This window comes from Sander lucioperca, chromosome 7 (genome assembly GCF_008315115.2).
Source record: "Sander lucioperca isolate FBNREF2018 chromosome 7, SLUC_FBN_1.2, whole genome shotgun sequence".
NCBI lineage: Eukaryota > Metazoa > Chordata > Actinopteri > Perciformes > Percidae > Sander > Sander lucioperca.
Genome location: NC_050179.1, coordinates 26,292,875 through 26,317,827, shown reverse-complemented (window position 1 = coordinate 26,317,827; position 24,953 = coordinate 26,292,875). Strand labels below are relative to the sequence as shown.

The window sequence follows — 24,953 nt, the reverse complement described above, 5'->3', positions numbered from 1 at the left end:
AACACACAGATAGCAGTAGGGGATGGGCTTATCCTGGTAATGTACTTCCGTTGATCCAAACTAGAAAATCTGTAACCAACATTAAAGACACTAAACTTTTTTCTTACAATAAATCAAATCAAATGAGAATTAAAATTTGAATTAAGAGTCATGTTTAACTTGGTTCCCTTCAGAGGTTACCATACCTTGCCTCCACAATAAGGTACTGTGCTGATACAGTACAGTGAGGTTTCTTTCCACAACACTTCACTATAGTGTTCACGATATCAGTTGCTTCTTACCCTGGGAATGGAATATCCCATGAGCTCTGTGTCTTTAGTTGTACAGTGAGGGACGCTGAGTGGAACAGTGTTGGCTATCCTCTGCACTTCATGGATCACAGCCTGGATGAAGAGAGATTTAAACATGTTTTTATGCTTTATGTGAATTTACGGAGCAGAAGAAAAGCAATGCGGGCTCTCAGAAGCTCAGCCACAAAACAGTAGACCAATAAACTTGCAACATGGGAACCTGCCAGCAATATGCTGACAACCAGGCAAAAAATATCATGATAAATGTGGTTTAAAAGCAGAGATTATAACTGATCTAACCCAAGGATCCCAACCTAAACAGATTATTTTACCAGATTCATGGTTGATTTTAACACGTTTGCAAATGACCCCCTACCTGTAGCAAATGCTCTAACAAACATGCAGACCCATGTGTACACATACAATGAAAGTAAAATGATGACCTGCATGTAAGGCATGTTGTGTCTGTCATCAAAACTGGCCTGATCCTTCCCTTCCAACACCTCGTCGATCTCCTGCTGACAACGCTCTGAAAGATAAAGTAGAGAGATAACGATAATTTGCAATACAATTTAACTAACACAAATTGGCACACCTTCTAAAATGAACCCTAAATAAAAATATAGCCATTAAATTACCACATCATTAATTTAACAATGAATACCAAACTAAGCAAACTAACACCGGGAAATACTAAGAAATATACAGACACTACTCACAGGATGTACACTTTTTGGATAAAGTCTGCCTACTTCAACCAGCATTATTCTCCCCTTGCGCTATCTCCGCTATCTATTTTGCAAGAGTACCGTCTCTGCATCCGGGGCTTAGCACCACCAAAGACTATTGTGATTGGTTTAAAGAAATACAAACAAGCCTGGATGTTTTTTCCCCTATCTTGCCTTGTGCAGCCAGACGGGTTTGTAAATTGGGTAGGTAGCTTCTCACAAACTGTGACCAGAAATGGTTAGCAAGCATCAAGCTGTATCTCCAGCGGTGCTTGCTTAGCTGCTCCATTGCAGGGTAAATCACTTGAGGAAGTTCACAGTGCCTTGACGCATGATTAGCAAGAGCTTTGGGGTTATTTTTAAAGAGATTCTCTTTACTATGCACCACCAAAGTGCAGGGCAGCTATCTTCTTGCTAGCAAAGGGCTGTGGGTCAGATACAAACCCGACCATTGCCAAGGACTCTACCGGGTGAGCACTCTAACCGGGCGGGTGGATTAAAGTGTTTTTTGGCCAGTTGGTCTTTCAACTTGGTCTAGACTTAGGTTGACTCAGTTTTGTCTCAACTTTTTCTCCCTAGCATAAAAGTTCTGCAGGGGTTCCTCGGCGGGCAGTAAATCTCAGCGCCATGAGAAATTAATCCACAATGATGTTTGCATGAGCACTTTGTCATGCTTATTGTGTTTCCACAACAATGTTAGTGAGTAAATCTACTGAAATGGCCACCACACCATAACAGAGGGCTGGGACGTGTAAAATGAGAATGCAGAGGTTAACTCCTGTACATTGTGGCTGTAAAAATCAAATGGTATCTGTACTTCTTTGCTAAGTGCAAACTTGCACGCGAGGGGAGGGTCATTCCTTTTTTTCAAATCATTTTGGAGGGTCATAGGAAAATTATTACTGACGAGGGGAGGGTCAAGTCTTTTTAGGTTAGAGGCCACAAAACTCCTCCGGTGGCCCCTTAATTAAATAACGAACAGTCCCTTATGACTTTCATAGAAAAAAATTCCTATGCATGAAATGAATACATATTTTAGATAAAAAGACAATGGTAAAACTATGGAGCCGGTGGCAGAAAAGCAATTTACATGTGCATGCATACCTTGTATGTGTGGGTAGGTCATAAGGTAGAGGAAACCAGTAAGCAGGGTGTTGGAGGTAGTGTCTGTCCCAGCAAAGTGAAGATCTAGAGCGTACATAATCAGTCGCTCTTCTGAAAAGGAAGAACCATCATCTCCTCTCTAAAAAGAGGAGAATGATTGTTTAATATAAACAGGCATTAAATGCTATTATGCCTTACTGATACTGTTCTGACCTCTCTTAAATAAATTAATAAAGTGTTTGGTTTTTTTAACATAATTTTGTGTGCAGCAGTGCCCCCGTTTGGCTAACCAGCAGCAGTAGCTTTAGTTGTAAATTGTCATCAGAAATCAATTGATTGTGCTGCAGAGCAGAGTGCCAGTGCTGTTTCTCCTGCTGCATTTTTTCTTCCTACATTGTTGCCTTGGATGCTATTTGTCCGTAAGTACTGTATATATTACTAAAAAATGTTAAAAGGAATTGTACATGGCATATCTTTGGTTTATTGGAGTTTTCTAATGTCAAATCACTAAATTGATAGTTAGCACGGCTATTAGTTAGGACTCAGCATTTTCTGTTGCTATAAGTTGTGGGTTTGCACTATACTTTGGGTATCTGTATTGGTTTCATCTCATTTCTGTGTGTCTTTAACTCTTTGTTACAGTTTTACAGTATAAAACAATAAGGAAAGTAAAGTTTCTTCGTCGAACCCCAAGAAAAGTTATGCCTTGTGTTTTTTGGAGAACTTTACACTGTTACCTAACTGTAAAGCTTTGAAGAAGCAACTCATTGCAAGAACAGTATAGATACACACAAATACACACTATGGGGCATGAAAACTGCACAAACTTGTGTGCACACGTAAGCTAAAGATACATGCATATCAAGCGGCGTACATCAGTTGTAATCTAAAAATCTTTTGAAAACGGCACACACGCACACACACACACACAGACCTTATTCAGTTCATCCAGATAGCAGTCAACAAAGTCTCGTGGCTCTCCATGGACTCTGGTCTTCTTGTGCTCTTTTATCAAACCAATCACAAGATTCCTACAAGTCTGAAAAGAATTCAAGTCAACATTCATAATTTGAATGAATTAAAAAATATTCTTCCCACTGATAAATTTCATGTTAAATTCTTAACCCAATATATTTTTATATATTTTTAACATACCTCAACATTCTTAAGGACCTTAGTGAAGGGCAGCGGCAGGTCATGAATAATGGGAAAAGAGTCATACAGCTGTAAAAGAAGATAAATCATTAATTTATTTCAATCCAAACCGTAGTCTGTATAAAACATGGACGCTAGTCCGTAACGTCAGCCATAGGTTTCTGAAGAGCCAAGATGAAGCTCAAAGCGTGTGGCTCTGACCATCATTGTTTTAGCAGTGCCTAACTCCCGGCTAATCCAAATATGGGAAAAGAGGTTGAGCGTCGATGGAGCCGAGACTGGCCGAATGAAGCCTACAGTCTATGCTAGCCTCCTGTGATGCCATCCACCTGTCACTCAAAGCAACCATTCCTTAAAATATTAACAGGAGAGATAAAAAAAAATCGCCCACCGTACAGTTGTCATGAATGGGGAAATTATCTAGAGCAGGGGTCGGCAACCTTTTTGATATGAAGTGCCCTTTTCAAAATGTCTTGTTTATTAGTGTGCCATGTCAACATTAAGTTTAATTATGACATCACATCAAAATGTAATATCCAGGGAATCTGTAATTTTATTACATAGCAACATTTTATAACATTTATTTCTCATAATCAGGACATTGTAATTATTATTATTGTATATTATTTATTGATTATGGAAACATGGTTGTAGTATGCAGCGTCCTGATTGGTGGAAAATGCTTGCAGAAAGAAACGACTGTTGACAGGTAAAAATGTTACTGTCAAAGAGGCTGAAGCGAAAAGTTGACGTGGAAAAGCCCAGCTTTAATGATGAATGGACTGATAAGCAGGTCCTGTATGCCTCATTTGCAATGAAACAATGCTGTTGCAAAATAATACAACCAACATCATCATCAAGAATGAAGAACATAAACATAACAATTGCGTCATTCACGTGCATATTAAGTAGCCACATGCATCTGTTTTGGTCTTAATACGTCCATAGATTTACCGCTCCGGCGGAGAGGATGGTTTGTTTAGCCAGCTGTTAAGTTTATAAAAATATGTCCAAATTTCAAGATTCCCGGCAAACTAAGATAAACAGTTAGACTACAAACCGACAGCTTTTCTTTTAGCTTGTTTGTAAAAATTCACTATTTGCAGAGTAGAGCTGTATTTGTGTAAAACAGCGCGGTGGACAAGTCTGGATTGAGCAGACAGAGCAGATTGAAATATCGCTTTCTACATGTTAATGCCTGTCTATACGGGTGAGTGCATTGATAAGTATTGGCTTTTTACTCACAAAGGTTTTATTGTAGCCTACTTACAGTAACGAGACTAGCGTTAGTTCATCTGCCCCAGCGGCCATTGGTAATCCTCTTTGTATCGTTCCCAGTCAGAGATATGAGTCAATTAAACTACCGTAAATAACAGGTCGCGCAACTGTGAATGTTGTAATTTGGCATGCGGATGAGAGAGTGCTTCAGCATTTCAACACATCAATAACTCTCTTGCACACATATTGCCAGCGTGCCAATGGTGAAGGGCCCACGTGCCCATGGTGGCACGCGTGCCTAAGGTTGCCGACCCCTGATCTAGAGTGAACAAAACCGTTTTTGGTACCAGTTTGTAAATATGTTTTTTTTTCTGCTGTAAAGTTAGATATTTTAACATGGGGGTCTATGAGGACTGACTCGCTTTTGGAGCAAACCTCAAGTGGACTTTCGACGAACTGCCGTTTAAGGCACTTCTACGTTGGCTTCATTTTTTAGACCCAGAAGGTTCTGCTTGAGCCAAAAACACAGATTCGGCTTCCTGGAATAATTGCTGTAATTGTTTTGGCCACACATATTTTATTTGAATGGAAAGTAGTGCATTAGTTATACAAAGTAACTGCTGGTAAATTTGCAAGCTAAGATTCTGTGTTTATTTAGAAACACTTCAACGTCAGTGAGGCAAGGTGAGGAAGTTTGTCAAGCTAAAGAAAGATGTCTTCAGAGTGTTAGGGTTAGGGTTTGCCACAGGTGGTCCATCTGAGAAATACCAAGACACTATCAGCTACTGCAGAAGTGCTGCAGAACTATGGATGGCTTCAAAATGCAGTCATTTACGGTAGTCTCTAATTGGTTCTGAAGAATAGTACGGCCACACCCCTCTCATTCAAACCCTAATCTTCAATGTGCACTGGGAAAATTTGCAGGTGATTATGATAAAGTGTTGCCATCTTTCCTCAAGCCTAAATAGCACGGACACCTGCTGCAATCGCAGAGTTGAATTAAATGATGAAAGGACGGACAATCCAAAGTTAGGATTCAGATGCAAAGTTTATTCTGACCTCGTATTCATGCAGAATAGTCTGAGATGCTCTGTTGGAGCACCTGTCTCTTTAAGCCCCCCTCCTGAAAAGCACAGTCTGCTCTGATTGGTCAGGGTTACCGCATCTCCACGACTCTTCTAGAATCTCTGTAACTACTTTGTTGTTGCACTACAAAAGAGCAGGAGACTAACCCGCAATTTTCACCAACTGCGGAACGGCTGCGGATCCGCTCCGGAAGTCAATAGGTTTCCATTAAAGTCAATATGTGTATTTTCACTGACTGCGGAACGGCTGCGTTCCGACTCTGTCCTAGCTCTGGCGATCGGCAGAGCTTCTATTTTTGCCGGATGCCGGAGAGCTCCGTAGCAATTCAGCACAGCGCAGATTGTGCGGGACAGGAAGTCGAGCACAGAAACAAAATAAAACATCTGGTTAATTTTCAAAATAAAATACACCGTGCTCACGGCGGATCATATTTCCCTGCACTACACCTTGAAAACGTCATAATGGGCGGAGACAAGCCTTAAGTCAAGTTTGTGGTTCTGTTTATAGAAACTACATCCTGTTATATCGCGCGATCATACGTGAATTTGCGAGATCTCGTGGGTCCTCGTGACTTCAGCTGTCAGTCATGGCCGCAGCCGTTCCGCAACAAATCCGCACCTGGTGGGTATTGAAGGACGCCGGAGCACGGAGCCGACATGCAGCGGAGCCGAGCCGCAGCCGTTCAGCAGTTGGTGGAAATTGCGGGTAACTGCAACGGAGCATATAGCAGGACGTTGTAGTGTGAAAAATCACCAATAAAGGCTTCTAAACCAAATACTACAAAAAAAGACATGTTTCAGCAGAAATGTGACCCGAAATTGGGGAGAAATTAATAACATTGGCAGCCAAGAGTACAGCTTTATCTGGCGTTAGCATGCAGCTACTTGTAGTTAGTAGTGGATGTAATGGAATAAAGCAGCACTTTCTACCGGAGGGGTCTCAAACTCAATTTACCTGGGGGCCGTTCAAGGCAGAGTGTGGGTCAGGCTGGGCCGCGTCAAGTATTCAACAAAAGTATTCTTTGTTTGCTTTCTTAAATAAATCTTGTTGCCTCAATAGACATTTTTTAAGACCCGATTCTTTCTCTCATCTCCCTGGTATTTTGTATACTCCTCAGCATGTCTAGTTGAGTAATGACGTCTGATGTCATATTCCTTGTACACCGCAACTTTCTCTGTGCATATGAGACATGTAAGGGTGCTCCTGTGCTCGATAGAAAAAATATTCCGTCTCCCACTTTCACTGAAATTGCCTGTGCTCGTCGCCAACCTTTCTCTTCACGGCACGTTTTGAGAGAGACATGACTGGAACTGGGTGATGGCATATATTTTCCGTCACACAGGTACTTCACGGTTGGCTAGCTTGACAACCGTTGACAACAAACGCCGCAGTCACGAGACTAGCTATGGTAGCCCGTAAGTGCTAAACAAATAAAATAAAAGCGTGGCAAGCGCGGCACACACAACGACTCAGCAAAAAGGCGCGTTTCAGAACAACGCGCGGACTGCACTGACACTAAACTTTGATGTCAAGTAGGGGGGCCACAAAATATCAGCCCGCGGGCCCCAATTGGCCCCCGGGCCGCAAGTTTGAGACCCCTGTTCTACCGTCAAAAATCACAGATAAAGGCTTCTGAACCAAATACTACCCAAAAGGACATGTTTCAGCAGAAACGTGACCTAAGGTACAGTGGTCGCCCCATAACCACAAGGTTGGCCGTTCAATCCCAGGCTCCTCCGGCCACATATCAAAGTGTCCCTGAGCAAGACCCCAATTTCTTCCCGGATGCGATACTGTATATAGGTGTCTACTGCTCCTAATATACTTAGGATGAGTTAAATTGCAGAAATAAAATTTCACCACATTGTTCTGTGTGTATGTGACAATTAAGAATACAGTTTTTTTTGTTTGCTTTCACTGACTTACCATGCAGCTACATGCAGGACAATGTAAACACAGCAGTAGCCTAAAAAAACAAGCAATAGCCTGCCTGGACCAATCATAGAAATCCAGAGAGTATAAAAAAACGTTGAAACTGGAGCGCTCAGAACAGTGGGAAATCTGAGGTTTTTGCTCACAGGGATTTCTCTGAACTACGTCTCACTCATTATTTGAAGCTCTGGCCAAGTTTAACATGAAAATCAGACCTTGTAACATTATATGACAGAAAATATGGAAAAGCATAATATTCCCTTTAAACTCTTCTGATGTTGAATCCGAAATGGAGGAACAAATTATTATAGCCATCTTTGGGCACACAGAGTTCTATAATAGTAACTCTATTTGACACCGAATGTTCAAAGAAAATTACAAGGAGAAAAGTAAGCAAGGAAGTGGACTGCCTGGTAAGTTCTGAAAGTAGGTGTCTGTAATTGTTGTGTTAAGGGAGCTGCTACAATGTTAGCATAGCATAGTTCTGATAGCTCTGACCTCCATTCAGAAAAAAATGCATCTTAAAAGTTGTTTGTCTTGTGGACAGATCTGACCAAGCATGAATTCAGACTTTTTACTATCATCATCATGATGTAGTTATTTCGTCATACTTCTGATCCGTTAATTGGAAATAAATCACCTCAAAACCTGTTTATTTTGGGTTCATACTGCTCATACTCCTATCACGCATCTCGATGTGGGCAGCGCAGGATGTGACCCCAATGCCAAGTGGGGTCATCTACACGTCTTTGAGGTTTCTTTGTTAGTTGAGGCTGCAAAGTTGAACTCCACACAATGCAAAGATGCGAATTTGCTTTGCTCCCTGAATCAAAAGTATTCCCCAGTATTGAATGGAAGTGAGGGGGGGATGAATCTTCGCAAATGTTAATTTTATGCATGTGTGACCGTGCTTTGATTCCGTGGTCAACACATGCCAGCAATTTGTGTGCGTGCATGTTGTTAGCATGCTAATGTGCTAAACTAAAATAGTGATCACCGGTAAACATTATACCTGCTAAACATCTGCATGTTAGCATGCTGAAGTTAGTATTTATATTACAGCATTACTGATCCGAAGAACAGTCACACGGACACGCTTCAAAAGAATGGATTGCGGCCATTGATAGCATCATGAATTGTGCATCACTTGTAACCGCTATCTGCCCTGTCTCAAGGTCCGATTCACAAAAGATATTGAGCTAATGATTTTAATTTTCTTTTTTTATATTGCAATTTGCAATTTTTTACATCTGATCGGTGCAGGCCCAGACTATATCTGCAGCATCAGGGGAAATCTCGGTGGCCTAGCTAGCTGATTGGCCCGGAGTGTCAGACCAGTGTAAACCCCTAAAGGCAGCCAGCGATTTCTGCCGACACTACCATCTTTACAAGGCTGTAGCAGGCTCTAAAATGATCCGAATTATGATATTGGTATCATATGAAACTTAAGTACGGTCACTACATAGCTACAACCCTGGGAATAACTTGTCAGTGTCTAAGCTTCCAGAGTTAGGTTTACTCGTGCCTTTGAATCTATGAGAGCTAAACACTCGGCCTGCCAGGCTAAAAGCAAGGATGAAAGGCCTACCTTTGTCGCAGCCGGGCCATTGTTCCGCTCTTCGGACCAGCCAGGTCATTGGCGCGGTGTGAATCAGCCTCGACACTCCATTGACAGTTAATTTGTAGACATTTAAGACGCGGACAAAACGTGAACACAACTTGATGGGGAAACGTCACGTCACTACAAACTGCTACTTCCCAATCCTCATATACCCGACGTATTGACGTGGCACAGTATGGTTTCAGACTTCCTATATGGGGTGCTCAAAATGTAATTGAGGTCCCCTCCTTTCCTCAACACTCTGTATGGACCAGTAAAACCAGGTCTCAACTGATCACATGGTCCTTGAACCAACACCAAGAGAAGGTCACCTGGATAAAAAGTGCGCAAAACAGCCTTCTTGTCATACCTGGTCCTCATTTGAGCCTTGGCTGCAACCAGGTTTTTCCCTGCAACTACACAGGCTGACTGAAGCCTGGCTCTTAAAGAAGAGACATACTGTAGGATCCCCTGGTTATGTTGGTTTAATGACCTGATCCTTAACCAGGTACAACGTGCCCCTCACCTCGTGACCAAAAATGAGTTCAAAAGGACTGAAACCCAGAGACTTAGTGGGAGCAGCTTGAACAGCAAACAACAAGAATGGGATGGCCTCATCCTATTTCTTTGGCTGTGCCTCAACAAATGTTCTCAGTGTGCTCTTTAATGTGCTATGAAACTGGCTTTCAGTTCAGCCATGACATGCTTATACAGCTTGGATGTGAAATTTCAACAATGAAAGGGCCCCACCTTAAAGAAGTCTGAAAGAATCTGGGCGCTGTATACAGACTGATTTTTTTTAAGTTGCACATTGCTTAAGCCTATATCATGGGTATGATTCAGGCATGGTATTGAAATGTTCCAGAGAGAAACCGTATTTGGGATTTGAATATCCCAGTCTGTCAGTGCTGTTGGTGTTTTCCAAAAACACACCATCAGACTTAAAAAAAAAAGATGTCATGATTTGAAGCAGAGGACATACCGAATTAATGAGCTTCATTACCACCAACTCTCTGAAGACGCCAATAATTTCCCTGTAACTGTGTGTGGCTATTAGTGCTAATCTTTGTGAGTTGAACTGTTTTTGCAATGAGGCTCACTTGCATCAAAATGGGCTAATTTTGCACTGAATGTATGCAAATTAATCAATGCAAGAGAAACCTGGCTAGGATAGCCAGACAAGCCGTTAAGATCATAGGCATTCCACAAAAACAGCCATCTGATCTTTATATACAAGCAGTGGAAAGAAAATCCAACTTCATCATCCAGGATGCCTCCCACCCCCTCCACCATAGCTTTGAGCTATTACCATCAGGAAGAAGGTTCAGAGTGCTTCTGGCTAAAAAGTCATTATACAACAAATCCTTCATTCCCAATGCAATACATATACAAAACTCATGCCACTGACACATCACACACACTCTGCCTTCAATCAAAAGAACATTTTCTAACATGGCAACATATTAGACAATAAAGCTTTTTAAATATTGAATATTGAAATTACCTAGGGTTCATTTTACACTTTGCTTTGGGAATTACATTGTGTCTTTTTGTGTTATTTGTACAGGTTTAGCTGTAAAAGAGTACAATCCTTTTGGGAATTTGAACATTATACTTGTTAATATTTTTGAACCAGGTTTGAAGGCAGAAACATGCTTTCACTCACCACAGTCCATGGTCCATTGGTTATCTTTGTATTTTCAGTAAAGCATTGAACAATCACTTTGATGAACTCATCATCATACTCGTAGCGTGTACCAAACAGAACCTGGCAGATGATGTTGGAGGCCGCATTATGAAACATAACTTGAGGATTCAAGGTATTGCCTGTAAAAGACGATGTTGACATAAAGTATGATACAGCATTGTGCAAGAACACAAAAGATAATTAAACATAGCACAATGCAAAATTCATTCACATCAATCAAAATCCATCTTATCAATGAGTAGTAATGAGTATTTGTGCTGCTCAGAAAACCCTCCCATCCGTATTAGGATTGTGTGGACCCTCAGATGACATACCAATACTCTTTTCCAGTGTATCAACAGTGTATTGTATCTCTGTCCGAATCCTCTCCTCCATGGAATGTTTCCCGAGACCAAAGTTCCTCAAGGTTGCCAGAGCAAAGCGACGATGGTCCCTCCAACTAGAGCCATAATCTGCCAAAATCAATCCTACAGTGTAGGACAACAATGAATATACAGTATAGGCTTACAGGTCTTCTTAATTTACTTTCAAACCTGAGACATTGCTATCTATTCGAGAATTATCCAAGTCATTGCTGCATCACTGCTGCTGCAACACAGAAAAAGCTTTTGATCAGTCCTAAATTAATTTGTTAAATTAAGGCCCTTACAGTGCTCCTCTCTCATTTAACTAATTATATTTTCTCAGAACTCTTTTAGTACAGCGCAGGGTCTGGCATGGCTGCCCATACAGTCCCCTGCTTCTCATTTTTGGCATTGAACCATTAGCATGTGCAATTAATGCCTACAATATCTAGTGTGTAAATCTTCATGATCATGTTTTAAAATTAAACACATATGCTGATATGTTTCTGACTACAAACAGACCAGATTCTTCTACACCAGCAATTCTTAATCCCATCCCACTACTATAACTGGAGAGCGGTGTGGTCGTTAGTGTGAACGTGCATATTATGAGAAAAGTCCGATTTGATCTCACACTTTGCAGTTTTATTGCTGGACACCTAATCTCGCATTGCCAGACCCACTCTACAGCACTGCGGAGAAGGGTCTGGTCCCTCCACATACACTCCTGAATAGAAGAAAAAAACAGTCAGGGGTTGTTTGCTAATCACAATCGTCTTGGGTGTTGCTAAGCTTTGGACACAGCAACCCTGGTCTCGGGAAGGAATATGTTTTGGTGGAACATTTGCACACTGCAAAAAAACCCGCCACATACAATATTAAATTAAAGCTACTATCGCATGTTTTCAACCAGCCCATAGGGGCTTGGACTGTCGTCTTTTTCGAGGAGCATCTCGCTGCAGTCTGCGGGAAGAGTCAGTCAAGCCCCGCCCACATCCAAGTCAGTCATTTTTATTTTTTTTACCTACATCGTCTCCCCATACGCTCGAACGGACTAATGGCGCGTTCATGCCACCTCGGAATAACAGGGACCGCCCCCGTGATTACGTTGTTTTTCCGACTACCAGCGTTCACATGGTCAGGGTGCATGTTCTTCTTCTTCTGTTATATTGGCGTTTGGCATAACAACTTGTTGCATGACTGCCACCAACTGTTGGCTACCTAGAGCATCAGGTGTGTGAAAACCTGGTGAAAACATGGAGGCCACAATAATTTGCTGCTGTTTTCTTATGCGAGCATACAAACAGCACATCGTCAGGTGTTTGTGTTATCTGCAGGACAACGAATGGGAAAGGACACGGATAAGGTGTTGTTGTTTTTTTTCATACATAGGCCTATTTATGAATAATCTGAAACATGTCATGTCTGTGTATGTTTCTCAGCAGAGGCGTTTGTCCACAATAAATAAGTTTATTGTCATTGAAATATGTTCAGTGAACCAAAGTCGCCTACATCAAACATCAGCTGTCAACAACGCGTCACCAACTGGGAAACTCGGTTAGCAAAATCTGGCCCGAGTTTCCCACCTCTGATTCCCACAGGAAGGGACGTGAATGGTGACGTTTTCACTTGGAAAAACGTTTTTCCGATGTCCGTGAACGCACGGCAAGACGGTAGCAAAGCTGATATTCTCTTGTTTCACATTAGATGACAGAAACTTGCAGAAACTGATGTAAGCTAAACACAAACAACATTTCATGCAACAACAGTGAACTGTAATTGGGCCTGTGTACTTTTTCGTTCATTTGATTTCCGACTTTGAAACGAAAAGAGTGGTTCGGAAATAACGTAAGACTGCTCCGGTGAAAGCTTTGTTTTCATGAGCTTCTGGGGCTAGCTGCTAGCTAGCCCGGAAGCTACATCTGATGGCAGGCAGGTTGCTAATTAGCCAATGCTAAAAAGTATGGAAGTAGCCTACTAGTTTCCCCTGCTTTCTATCAATATTCCTCAGAATTTGTCTTTTGGTGTAGTTTGCTAACATGCTCGTAGACATGTAAATGAACTGTTTGCGTGCTAGCTAAGTCAACGGTCAACACCTTTTATATTGTAATGTGAAAGCTCAGGCTGCGTTAGCTTCAGCTAAACCACAGCCGCAACTTGCACTTGCAATTTCAACCCTCGGATATAACGGTAATCACGTAGCGATTTTACTGTATCTAGACATCTGTATGTGTGTTCGACCTTTTGAAATACTTAGATTAGGTGTGTTACTGTGCAGGTAATATCTGAGGAGCATCTCGCATGATTGTGAGTTCTACTGAACCAGACTGAGAGACCATTTAAAGGCTCAGGAACCCTTTGCAGGTGTTTTGGATTAATTAGCTGATTAGAGTGGGACACTTTGAGCCTAAAATATTGAACCTTTTCACAATATTCAAATTTTCTGAGGGTTTTCATAAACTGTAAGCCATAGTCATCAAAATTATAACAAATACAGGCTTGAAATATCTCGCTTTGCATGTAATAAGTCTATATAATTAGTTTTACCTTTTAAGTTGAATTACTGAAATAAATGAACTTTTGCACAATATTCAAATTTTTCGAGTTTCACCTGTATGCTTCTGGTTCACCTGTTAATTGTTAAAGCAAAATAGCCCCTTTGTACATTTGGTTGTGACTGAATTCTTGCTGTTAATATGAAAGTCCATAACGAAACAACACACCATTCTACTTTTGAGGGCTAAATTAAATGAAAATAGCTCGTTTTCCGTTTGAACACATTGTCATCAATATTAACAAGGTTTAAAATTACCCATTTTTCAAATTTGGATATCATTTCAAAATCAGAAATCAGTACATGAAAACTTCACTGTTGCATGAAATGTCGTTTGTGTTTAGCCTACATCATCAGTTTCTATCTAATGTGAATCAAGAGGCTATATCAGCTTCGCTACCAGGCTGTCTTTTTTTTTTTTTTTTTGTCTTCAAAAAACTTTATTATTCAAGTACAGATCCATAAACACATTGAAAACATTAAATGCATACATACATACACGAAAAAGGGGCGCATTAAATTTACATTAAAGAGGTTGTAAGGCATTGTAAATGTTCAGAGTCTGGATGGCTTTCTTATTTGTTAGTCCTTTTTTAAAGTTTTAAAATATAATTTCATGTCATTTTTAAATTGGTGACTAGCCTATTCGGTTTTCTTTCAGATCATTTACATTTATAGATATACAATTTTCAAATAAAATTAAAAGATTCAAAATAAAAAAACATGGCATTTATCCAAATAATTTTCTTCATAGTAAAAAATGCTACCAGGCTGTCTTGGTCCGTTCGAGCGTATGGGGAATGACGTAAGCAAAAAAAAATGGCTGACTTGGATGTGGGCGGGAGCAAGCCCCGCCTTCCCGCAGACTGCAGCGAGATATACTTGTCTTTTTCCGAAAATTGCCGAGTCAAAAACGAACGTCAGCCATCTTGAATCCTCGCTTACTGCCTCAGCAGAAGACTTTTAGATAGATAGATAAATAGATTTATTCATCCCGAAGGAAATTTTTTAACAATAATTATGTGCATTCAAACTACCGCACACGTGTACCAACGGGATACATTGGTACAGATCGGAGATTATGCAGGAAACTTTATTACAGACGGAATACTCAACACACTACGCGAGTTTCGCCCGCCGGCAATGGAGACCAGCTGTGTTGCTCGATGCATCTGGCCGGTAAAGGGACATCATCAGCGGGGAATGTGGAGCGAGTGCTGGTGGAAAGCTAAAATAAAATAAATTGCTTTATTTCCATTTATGCTCCAAATCAGTTTGATCCAGATTTCTATAACAATGTCACTGCACTTTTATCAGATATGCAAAGCTTTTTTTATTACTGTAGGAGCAGACATGAACGCTACTCTGAACCCTGAGCTCGACCGTTCTCAATGGGGCAACCAGCATTCTGATAATTTTGCAACTGCTGCATTTCAAGGTCTTATGTCAGATTTCAGCCTGACTGCTTAATTCCGTGCCATTAATCCCTCTTATAGACAGTAAAGCTTTTATTCTAATAGACATAAGACTTATTCTAGGATCGATTATTTACTGGCTTCTTCATCTGCTATATCACAAGTTCATGATGTAAACATTCTCCCTAACCCACTGTCTGACCATGGTGTAGTAATTGGTAAATTAACCCTCATGGACAACACCCATCAGCAACAAGATAGCACTTTAACATAACTGCTTAGATTTCTGTGAATACTTTAGAACGGCATTGAATAACTTCTTGGCTTTGAATGCTGGTTCTGTTGATGATCCACGTATGCTTTGGTACGCAATCAAGGTCTGTATTAGAAACTCCTCTATATCTTTTTCTTCCAACCTCAACAAAACTAGACTGGGTGAAATATCTGAACTTAAGTCAAAATTACATTATTTGGGGCAGGAACAACATAACCTGGGGTCTCATTTATAAACGTGGTGTACTCACAAAACGGGGATGAAAATGTGTGTACGCCACTTCCCACGCAAAGCTTGTGATTTATAAAAAAACAATCGACGGACGGCAGAATGTGCGGTCCTCCATGCAAACTCTGACCCATGCGTACGCACATTTTGGAGACAATGGGAATTGGCGACGTAGATGATGAGGTGGTAAACTGATGTCAGACTGTAGAAAGTAAATGTGGGAATAACGATTACTCCTAATATTTTGAAGTACTGATGTCTCACACACATTTCGTCACTCCATATCATCCACGTTATCATGAAGATTAAATCCAGCAGTGTTATTTGCGCTTGTACTGAGTGAAAATTGTTCCAAAAACACCACCCAACTCAAATCTTAAATGAAAATCCATTCTTAATATTTAATCGGCGCTGTCTCACCGTCACATTGTCCGCTACGGAGCGCAGGAGGAGGAGATGGCCCGACTGCATGGAATACAATGTTCTTCTAGGATAGCATTAAATACCCTACCATTAGATAACTGCATAACACAGTGTAAATAACTAAATATCTGTCTTTAATACTGTGCATATATCATCAAATGTCAAAGTCTGGAAATACAGCTGTTAAGCTCTCGCGCAATCGTTACACTTAATGTCCTCGTTTTTGGTCCGAACTTTAATACTTTTGGTGACAAAACCTGCATGAAGAAACATATGTTTGCCTAATAGACTTTCGTCTTCAAATTGTATCTCGTGGGTGGGGCATACCACTAGTTGATGCTGTGATTTTGGAAAGGTGTAAACAATCACAAATTGTTGTAGACATGTAAATACTGCTGTGACCCCCGTGCATAATGCTGCATAATGGCACTGATGGCACTGCAGGAGGACTTTGCCAATGGAAGAATCAGGAGAGAAAGAGACTTCAGGGACCATGACGATGACTGGCTAATATGCTGATTTAAATTCCCTAAAGCTGTGCTCTTGGATCTATGTACTGAATCGGTCCAGTAAAGAGGGCAACACACCGGAACCGTGCCATCCCGGTCCAAATACAGGTCCTCCCCACTATGGGGGCAACCGGCTGTTTGCAGAGGGAAATGGCAGCTAAGCGGATTTTTATAAATATTTTATATAATCTTCAACTTTATCACTAAGTCTTGTTAATAGTATAATAATATGTAGTTCTGCTAAATCTTATTTTAGTAAGGATCCTATGCACAGTTTTATAAATGAGACCCCAGAGCTTCTCAGAGGAAAGAAAAAAAAGCCCTTGATTCAGTCAAGGCAGACTTAAATATGGTCTTGAGGACTAGAGCAGAATTTCAAATTCATAGAACAAGAAGGAATTATTATTTTAATGGAGCTAGAACAAGTCACATCCTTGCGCAAAGATTGCTGAAACCTGACATCCGATCTCAGGTAGCCCTTCTATCCGATCCTATAGATTAATAAAGAATTTTGTTCATTTTATGCATCACTATACTCCTCTGAAATCTCTCCGGACAAAGACCAGTGTAAAAACTTTTTAAGCGATTTGGAGGGATTGATATCTATCCATCATTTTGCAACATGACCACCAACACATTTTAACACATTTTTAGCCAAATAGAGACCGACCTAAAGAGATGGTCTCATCTTCCTCACTCACTGCGGACCCCTGTCTCTATTATTAAGATGGATGTTCTGCCACGGGTGAACTTCTCCTCTATTGTTACCCTTACCTTCTCCCACCAATTACTGGGATAAAATACATTCACTAGTCTCCAAATTCATATGCAACCCCGGCTTAAGATGTCTATGTTGCAGCGCCACAAATCTGAAGGTGGTCTTTCTGTTCCAAATTTCAAACACTACTTCTGGTCATTTGGGCTTCGTCCCCTCTCATCATAGCTCAACCCTAACCCTAAGCACTCCATGGTCAAGCCCCTCCGTATATTTTCGATCTCCTGTCCACTTACTCTGCCACCAGGGCACTCAGTTCCACAACCCAACAACTCCTTGTCATCCCCCAGACACGCCTAAAAACAAGAGGGGACCGAGCCTTTTCTGTAGTAGCCCCCAAACTCTGGAATTCCCTCCCACCCCACATCAAATCCTGTAATACAATTGCCAGTTTAAATCAAACCTGAAGACACACTTTTACTATCTTGCTTTTAACTCCCTTTAATTCCTTTTTTTTCTTCTTTTTTTTTTAAGATTCAGAGCAATTAACTGAACTCAACCTTTTCTTATCTTTTTGTATTTGCAAATTTTGTTCCATTGTTGTTTTATTCTGTGTTACATTATTTGACTTTACCTTTGCCTAACTTTATTCATGGAACTTTGCACACTTGATTATGTATCTTTAAAGTGCCCTTATTATGAAAAAAACACTTTTCTGGGATTTGGGGTGTTATGTTGTGTCTCTGGTGTTTCCACACACATACAAACTTTGAAAAAAATCCATCCATGGTGTTTTGAGTGAGATACGGTTTCTGAATGTGTCCTGCCTTCAGTCTCCGGGTGAGCTGTTCAAAATCGGCACGGCTTGTGACGTCACAAGTCGAAATGAGCAGGCTAACCGCAACCATTAGCTCGTAGCGTTAGCGTTAGTATGCTAACGCTAATGCTAACGCTAGCATGCTAACGCTAGCATGCTACCTCATTATCAATAGCAAAGCACTGCTACAACACACACAAATTCACCATAATCTACAAAAGAACTACTTCCATGTGCGCCATCATTTAGAAGTCTCCCAGCTAATCCTGCCTTGTAACTGACCGAAGTTGTAGAAACAGCCTCTTTTACTGTCTATGGAGCTAGCTAGCTGACATGATCTACAGCTGAGCTACTGCGCATGTGCAAGTGCAATCAAAGATAGTACAGAAGAAGAAGAAGAAAAGAGGTCTCACTCTGTAGCTAAAACAGAGACCAGCTGAAAAGAGGATCTGCAGCAGTGAGAGAGAGCACTGCAGTACAACAAAAATATGGTGTTTTTTGAAAATTAAACCATGTAAACCTATTCTGGTACAACCTTAAAATACAATTATCAACCTGAAAATGTCCCCTTCTCGTTTCCTGCCTAAAGCGACAGAGGCATACATATATTGAAAGATGTGTTTGATGATAATGGTGTCTGCGCCTTTAATGACCTACAAACTACATATAATTTCGGTGTCTCTTGGAATACACCACTCATCCCTTACGCTTTGCACAGTGTTTTAAATGAGGGTCAAACCAAGAGTTTGGTATCTGTACTGTACTCTGCTTACAAGACGTGTACAACATGTGTGGTCTAGGGATCTGGGTCTTCCTGTTGATAATAAATCAATACTATGGAACAGAGTATGGGCCGCTGTGGTAGAATCCTCTAAGAACCCTGATCATCAGCAGGTCTATTTGAACTTTATCCATAGGACTTAACTTACTCCAAGGAAATGCCACGTGCACTGTTTCTGTACTGGATGTGTTTTTCTTGTTCTCTTTAAGAAAATAAAAAACATTTGATCACAAAAAAGTGGTATCTGTGCAGCCCCACTTTTTTTTAATCTATCATAGCAGGAATATTTTTTTATAGATGCAGCATGGGTGGAAGCCCAATCCAAATTTCATACAATGTAGGACAATAAAGTGACTCTAATTCTTAAGTCTAACTGTCTGGTTGAATGTTATGGTTGTGATAATGGGAGACTATGAAGCTACATGTATACCTTCCACATGTCGACAAGGGTCCAATTAGGTCCATGTGGTGTAAATGTCAGCAAGGCACAATGACAGATGGGTAATATTGCATGTCAACGTCCGACGAAGTTATGAACCGTTGTTCAGTTTTTCACTATACAGGTCACAGTTCCCTTTAAACATAAACTTTAAGCATTTTTGCTTCCTACAGTTTGTAATCTTAGGGGGTTTTCACACCTACCTCGTTTGGTCCGGAATCACAGACTTTTCAGTTTGATCCAAAACCAAAATTACAGGTGTGAAACCTTTTCCGGACCACGGTCCGGACCAAGAGCCGAAATTTGGTTCGACCACAAGAGTTAGTCTTGGTCCAGATCAAGCTGCTCCGGTTTGTTTCTAGTGTGAAAGCATTTTTTGGATGGTTCAGACTTTCGGACCAAATAAAGGAAGCTCTGGCAGGCTATCTTGGTTTAATAAGACTGGGGAAGGTCCTTAGGAAGGAAGGAATAGCTCAGTGCTTAGCGTGTTCTTGAGAGAGTGTGACGGTGAATGTGCTCATAGCAGACAGCTTGCGGCTATCAGAGCAGAGAATAAATTCAATTCAATTCAATTTTATTCATAGTATCAAATCATTACAAGATTATCTCAAGACACTTTACAGATAGAGTAGGTCCAGACCACACTCTATAATTTACAAAGACCCGACAATTTCCCACGAGCAAGCATGGTGCAACAGTGGTGAGGAAAAACTTCCTTTTAGGCTTTTAAATCAGTTGTTCAGAATCAGAATCAGAAAAGCTTTATTGCCAAGTACGTTTTTTACACTTACAAGGAATTTGTTTTGGTGTTGTAGGTGCCAAAGACTTGAACATTGGTCCGGACCTTGGTTCAGACTTTCAGGTGTGAAAGCCCCCTTAGTCAACATGGCTGAATACCCTGTGCAGTCGCATAGCAGGTTACTACTAGGCAATCGGTACGCACCTTCTGCTTTTCTTAGAGTGGTGAAGAGAAGCCTCCTACAAAGATAAACTAGGCAACATGTGACCGGTAATTTCTACCCCAGGTGTTTGTTTCTCCCTTTTCACCATTTCCCAGCATTTCATTTACTGGGATACAGTAATGATGACAATAAAAATGTAAACTGCACAACCATACATTTTAGCAATATATATAGGATTCATGGTACCTGCCCCATCCCTACATACAGTACATGCTTAGAAAGAGATACATTACTGACATACAGTATGTACTATATGTAAGTTCAATTAAACATGATCTGCCCTATGACATATCGTGTCTGTTCTACCTTTCCTTTGGGTGGCATCATTGACAAACAGGTCTTGGGGTCGTCCAGCAAAATCAGTGCCCTTGGTCACCATAGCCTCCTTCATGGCCTTCATCCCATTGATGATTACAGCTGGTCTGGTACCGAGGAACAGACTGTAGACATTCCCATAAGTATTCCTCAGCTGGGAGAGAACAATATGACAATGTCAATGTTAAAATGCATATATATCACATAACTTCAGATGGATATCACTCACTGAAAGGGCAATTTACTAATAAACACAAACAAAGTTCAGTCTTTTATCATCTGAAAGTGCAATTTAAAAACCAGCAAATGAGAACACGTGGATTGAGATACAGTTGCAGAAATCTCCACACACAAATTTGCAATAACTTTGCTACAATAATGACCCATACCTGTACCACTGGTTGGCTGTTGTCCAAGTGCACAAGCAGTCAACTATGTACAGACAACCTGTTGTGAGTAACCTTTACACTTAGAAGCATATTGTGCAAAGATTGTATTGGCTTTCCCAATTGTTTTTTATTTTACACTTAAAATACAGCAGCCAATAGGTTTTATTCATAGTCAGAAGTGCAGTATGGTCCAGCAATTGCTTAAACTATTACTATTAGGAAAAACACAAGTATTGAACCACTGTAGACACCTTTTAAGTAGCTACTATGATTTATTAGTAACTACATCAATGCCATAACAATTTCAGGCATTGGAAGAGCAAAACATTAATTTCACTGTTTTTTCTTACCCTCTCAAAGTCCTTCAGGGGGTTCTCTAGGCTCAGGTGCAAAATGTTCCCTAGTATCGGCAGGATAGGGGGTCCTGGGGGAAAGTTCTTGGGCCTCTGAGATTTGAGTAGAAGGATGAGGAATACAATGCAGAGCCATATCAAGAAGATTGAGGCAAACATGGTTGATGGACTGGACTGAACTGAAGAGGCAAGCTAATTGACTTGCTTTCAAAGTGTAACTCATCTTAACCCTGCCCCTTCTAGTTGTGTACTTTGCTCCCCTATACAGGGAGCAAAGTAAATAAGCAAAAGGTAAACAGTAACATCAAGCAGAAACAGTGTATAGTGCTGACACACCGAGCAGACATCAAAGAACTAGTGGCTATAAAGTCTAATTCTGACATTTCTTCAACTCTCCTCTCCTTGCCTGTGTCTTGGCCAAAAAGTTGCACTTGAACACACAGCAACGACTACAGCCGAGTAGCATGTATGTTCTGCGCCTGCATAAGAGGAAAGAGGAAATGGGATATTTCAACCGCTTCACTTCTCGCTGGGAGAACAGCAGATACAGTATACTCTGGGGAGCTTATTCCCCAGAGTATACGCTCTACAGTGCCCTGCTACGCCCTGCTATGTTCTGCAGTGCCCTGCTACGTCCTGCTATGTCCTGCAGTGCCCTGCTATGTCCTGCAGTGCCCTGCAGTGCCCTGCTACGTCCAGCTACGCTCTGCTACGTCCTGCTATGCCCTGCAGTGCCCTGCTACGCCATGAACTACTACAACTACTATTTCTAATCATAGTTCCATTATCTTTATTGTGACTAGATGCCACTGTTCATCACTGTTCACCACCTACCAAGACCATGGGTCTGTCAGAGGTTTCTCTCTAAAAGGAAGTTTTCCTCACCACCCGAGGTTCCCCCCTAATAGGAATTTTTTCCTCACCTCTGTCGCACTAAATGCATGCTATTGGGGGAATTACTGGAATTGTTGGGTCTTTGTAAATTATAGAGTTATCTATCTGTAAAGTGTCTTGAGATAACTCTTGTTATGATTTGATACTATAAATAAAATTGAATTGAATTGAATTGAGTATACTGGGAAATGGCTAACCAGATAGTCCTTATCCTGGGCTGTGTATTGACCTCCCTGCAAAGGAGTCTCCCTGCGGTGGGGGAAGCGGATGGACCTAGCAGCCCGCTGCAGATACCTATAAATCTTGCTAGCAAGTCAACATTATCATAGCTATAAGTGTGTGCGGCTTAAAGGTGCACTATGAGTTCCTGCATGACGTCACTTCTGTTGCCATTCCAAGTAAATACCAAACAAAACAGAGCAAGCTCGCCCCTCCCCCCATGTTTCCGTAATGACAAACTGACTGTCACTAACCCCCATCCCCTCCCCCAACCATCTTGTCGGTGATTGGTTTGTTGTATTTTGGTGCACAGCCTGTGCCCCTAGTGTTTGTTTGACGTTTATGACCCCTGTGTTGTCTTTTCACAATGTATTCAGGGGGCAGGCAGCTAGCGGATCAAGGAGAGATGCCTACGATTTGAGACAAAAATGAAATCGCGCTGAAACCATCCAGGAATTCATAGTGCACCTTTAATGTCAGGAAGCACCTGTTAAAAACGGGATTTTACATTATGTTACTTCTTCAAACGGCACAACAACAACAAAAGTTAGCCATCAGAGTGAAGCTGCTAAAACATTAGCAATGTATCATGAATAGCCTTTTGGTGAATTCCTAAACTCATCTAGAACTGTCTGTTACAGACTTCAAGATGATAGGAATTTCACTTTACAACCTCTTTAACCAACACAGTCTCACTCCCTACTCGTCAAATGTCTGACGCATGGTCAAGGACGGGGGTACCCGTTGTGTTATTTTTCGACGAAGGGGTCCGTCAGACAGACATTCATGTTTTCCCTTGGATATAGACGAAAGAAAAAACACGCCCCCCTTAACTCAAAATCTGTAGCAGTTTTATTATTGGTATTTTTAACTCAATAACAGCTGTTTTAATCAACATTTATTCACGAGATCTTATCATGGTTAATATGTATTTCTTTTAATGTTATTTGTTGGGTCTATTTGGGTCTATTTGGAAGCTGGGTTGCTTTTTTGTTTATATTTTTAAAACTATAACGCTACATCTATCAACATTTATTTAGATGTTATCATGGTATTCATTTCTTTATTTTAATATTATTATTTCGGTATTATTACCAGTGAAATATTACAGTATGCTGTAATACAGAACATTATGATATGATCCGAGCTAGACGCATTCAAAGCCGATATCCCACAATGCAATGCGGGCATTCATTCACAGAATCGGACAGCGATCAGCGGGTCTTTAACGACAGTATTGCTTCAATGTACATATATACAGTCAGTGGTTTTGTCACCAGCAACAACACGTTGCTCAGCTTTGTTCCAGTAAGTTATGCATCGTAATAACGTTTAAAAAAAATCAGCGGAATTGACGTAGTAATTACCCCTCCTCGTCTGTGAAAGAATGTGCACTTTGTACGTGGAATTTACACAATAAAATACCAATAATGAAAAAAATAGTGTTTTATGCTAAGCACTTTGATTTGCCTTATATATACTATATAAAAAACCTACAGTTGAGTGTTTATAAATACAGCCTAAGTTTGACTAATTAGCATTTGTTTGAACTTGTACTGTTGTGAAAAAAAATAAACTAGATAGATAGATAGATACTTTATTCATCCCGAAGGAAATATATACAAAAACTATATACAAAGAGATGCATTTTTTCATTTTATTTACCATGCATAGTTATTTAAAAATGCAATTTTCTAATTTTGCAGTTGATGAATATTAATAGCAAAGACTAAAGGGAAAATAAATCTGTATGTGTGGGACTTAGTTTGATTTAAAATCACACTGCATTATTAGTTGTTTTAAATAAATGACTTTTTTGAAATATCAATTTATGGTAGGCCTAACATATTAATTATTATATTCAGAAGATGATCCTCATATCAATCACTGTGGTTACAGATTGTAGCCATCCTAACCTTTGTAGCCTTTTTCAAGATTAAGAAGTGACTAGGAAGCATTTTCAAGAAATTAAAAGGATAAGCAGATTGTTGCCGAGGTTTTTGTTCACAGAGTAAGATGTACTTTATATAGCTTTGTATATACAATGTGTTTTGGCATTTTTAGCACACTTCTGCCTTAGCCTATATACTGCACACAGACACAACTCACACATCTCATTCAACCATTTCACAAACTGAGGAAAGGGTCTTGACATGGGTCAGAGGGTATCAGAGGTCATAAATGATGAACCAATCAATCGGCTCTGCTCTATAGGCACCTTGGTGTTTATATGGACAACACCTTTGACTGGAAGGCCTGTGTTGAAAGTGTGTGTTATCATTTAGAGCAGACACCCACAGTGAATCAGAGGGTTTATGTTATACAACGCTGCATTACAGCGCATTGTAATATGACTGTCATGAAGGTTGTGGAGAGGAATAGAAACCACCCCAGTCACCCCAGGCGAGCACAGAGAATATGGTTTGATCTATCTTTATTCTCCATGCCAAGTGTGAGCTCTTATCCTCTGGCAGAATATACGGGTACCCCAATCTAAACTT

General features: G+C 40.6%; 1 protein-coding gene across 3 annotated transcripts in view; it reads right to left on the bottom strand.

Moving 5' to 3' along the window:
- Nucleotides 1-21,555, bottom strand: part of LOC116046495 (cytochrome P450 2F2-like) — a 45,851-nt gene extending 24,296 nt beyond the window's left edge. The window contains exons 1-9 of one of the 3 annotated variants that reach the window (XM_031294841.2): nt 21,337-21,552; nt 20,589-20,751; nt 11,136-11,288; nt 10,780-10,940; nt 3,278-3,346; nt 3,057-3,161; nt 2,123-2,261; nt 734-819; nt 282-383 (exon numbers count right to left, since the gene is read on the bottom strand). In XM_031294841.2, coding sequence (XP_031150701.1) covers nt 282-383; nt 734-819; nt 2,123-2,261; nt 3,057-3,161; nt 3,278-3,346; nt 10,780-10,940; nt 11,136-11,288; nt 20,589-20,751; nt 21,337-21,498 — 1,140 coding nt within the window. In that variant the 5' untranslated portion in view covers nt 21,499-21,552. Of the gene's footprint in view, nt 1-281; nt 384-733; nt 820-2,122; nt 2,262-3,056; nt 3,162-3,277; nt 3,347-10,779; nt 10,941-11,135; nt 11,289-11,801; nt 11,893-20,588; nt 20,752-21,336 lie in introns of those variants that run through there. The other 2 variants (XM_036003379.1, XM_031294842.2) reach the window with 2 other exon arrangements.
- Nucleotides 21,556-24,953: the final 3,398 nt, after the last annotated feature.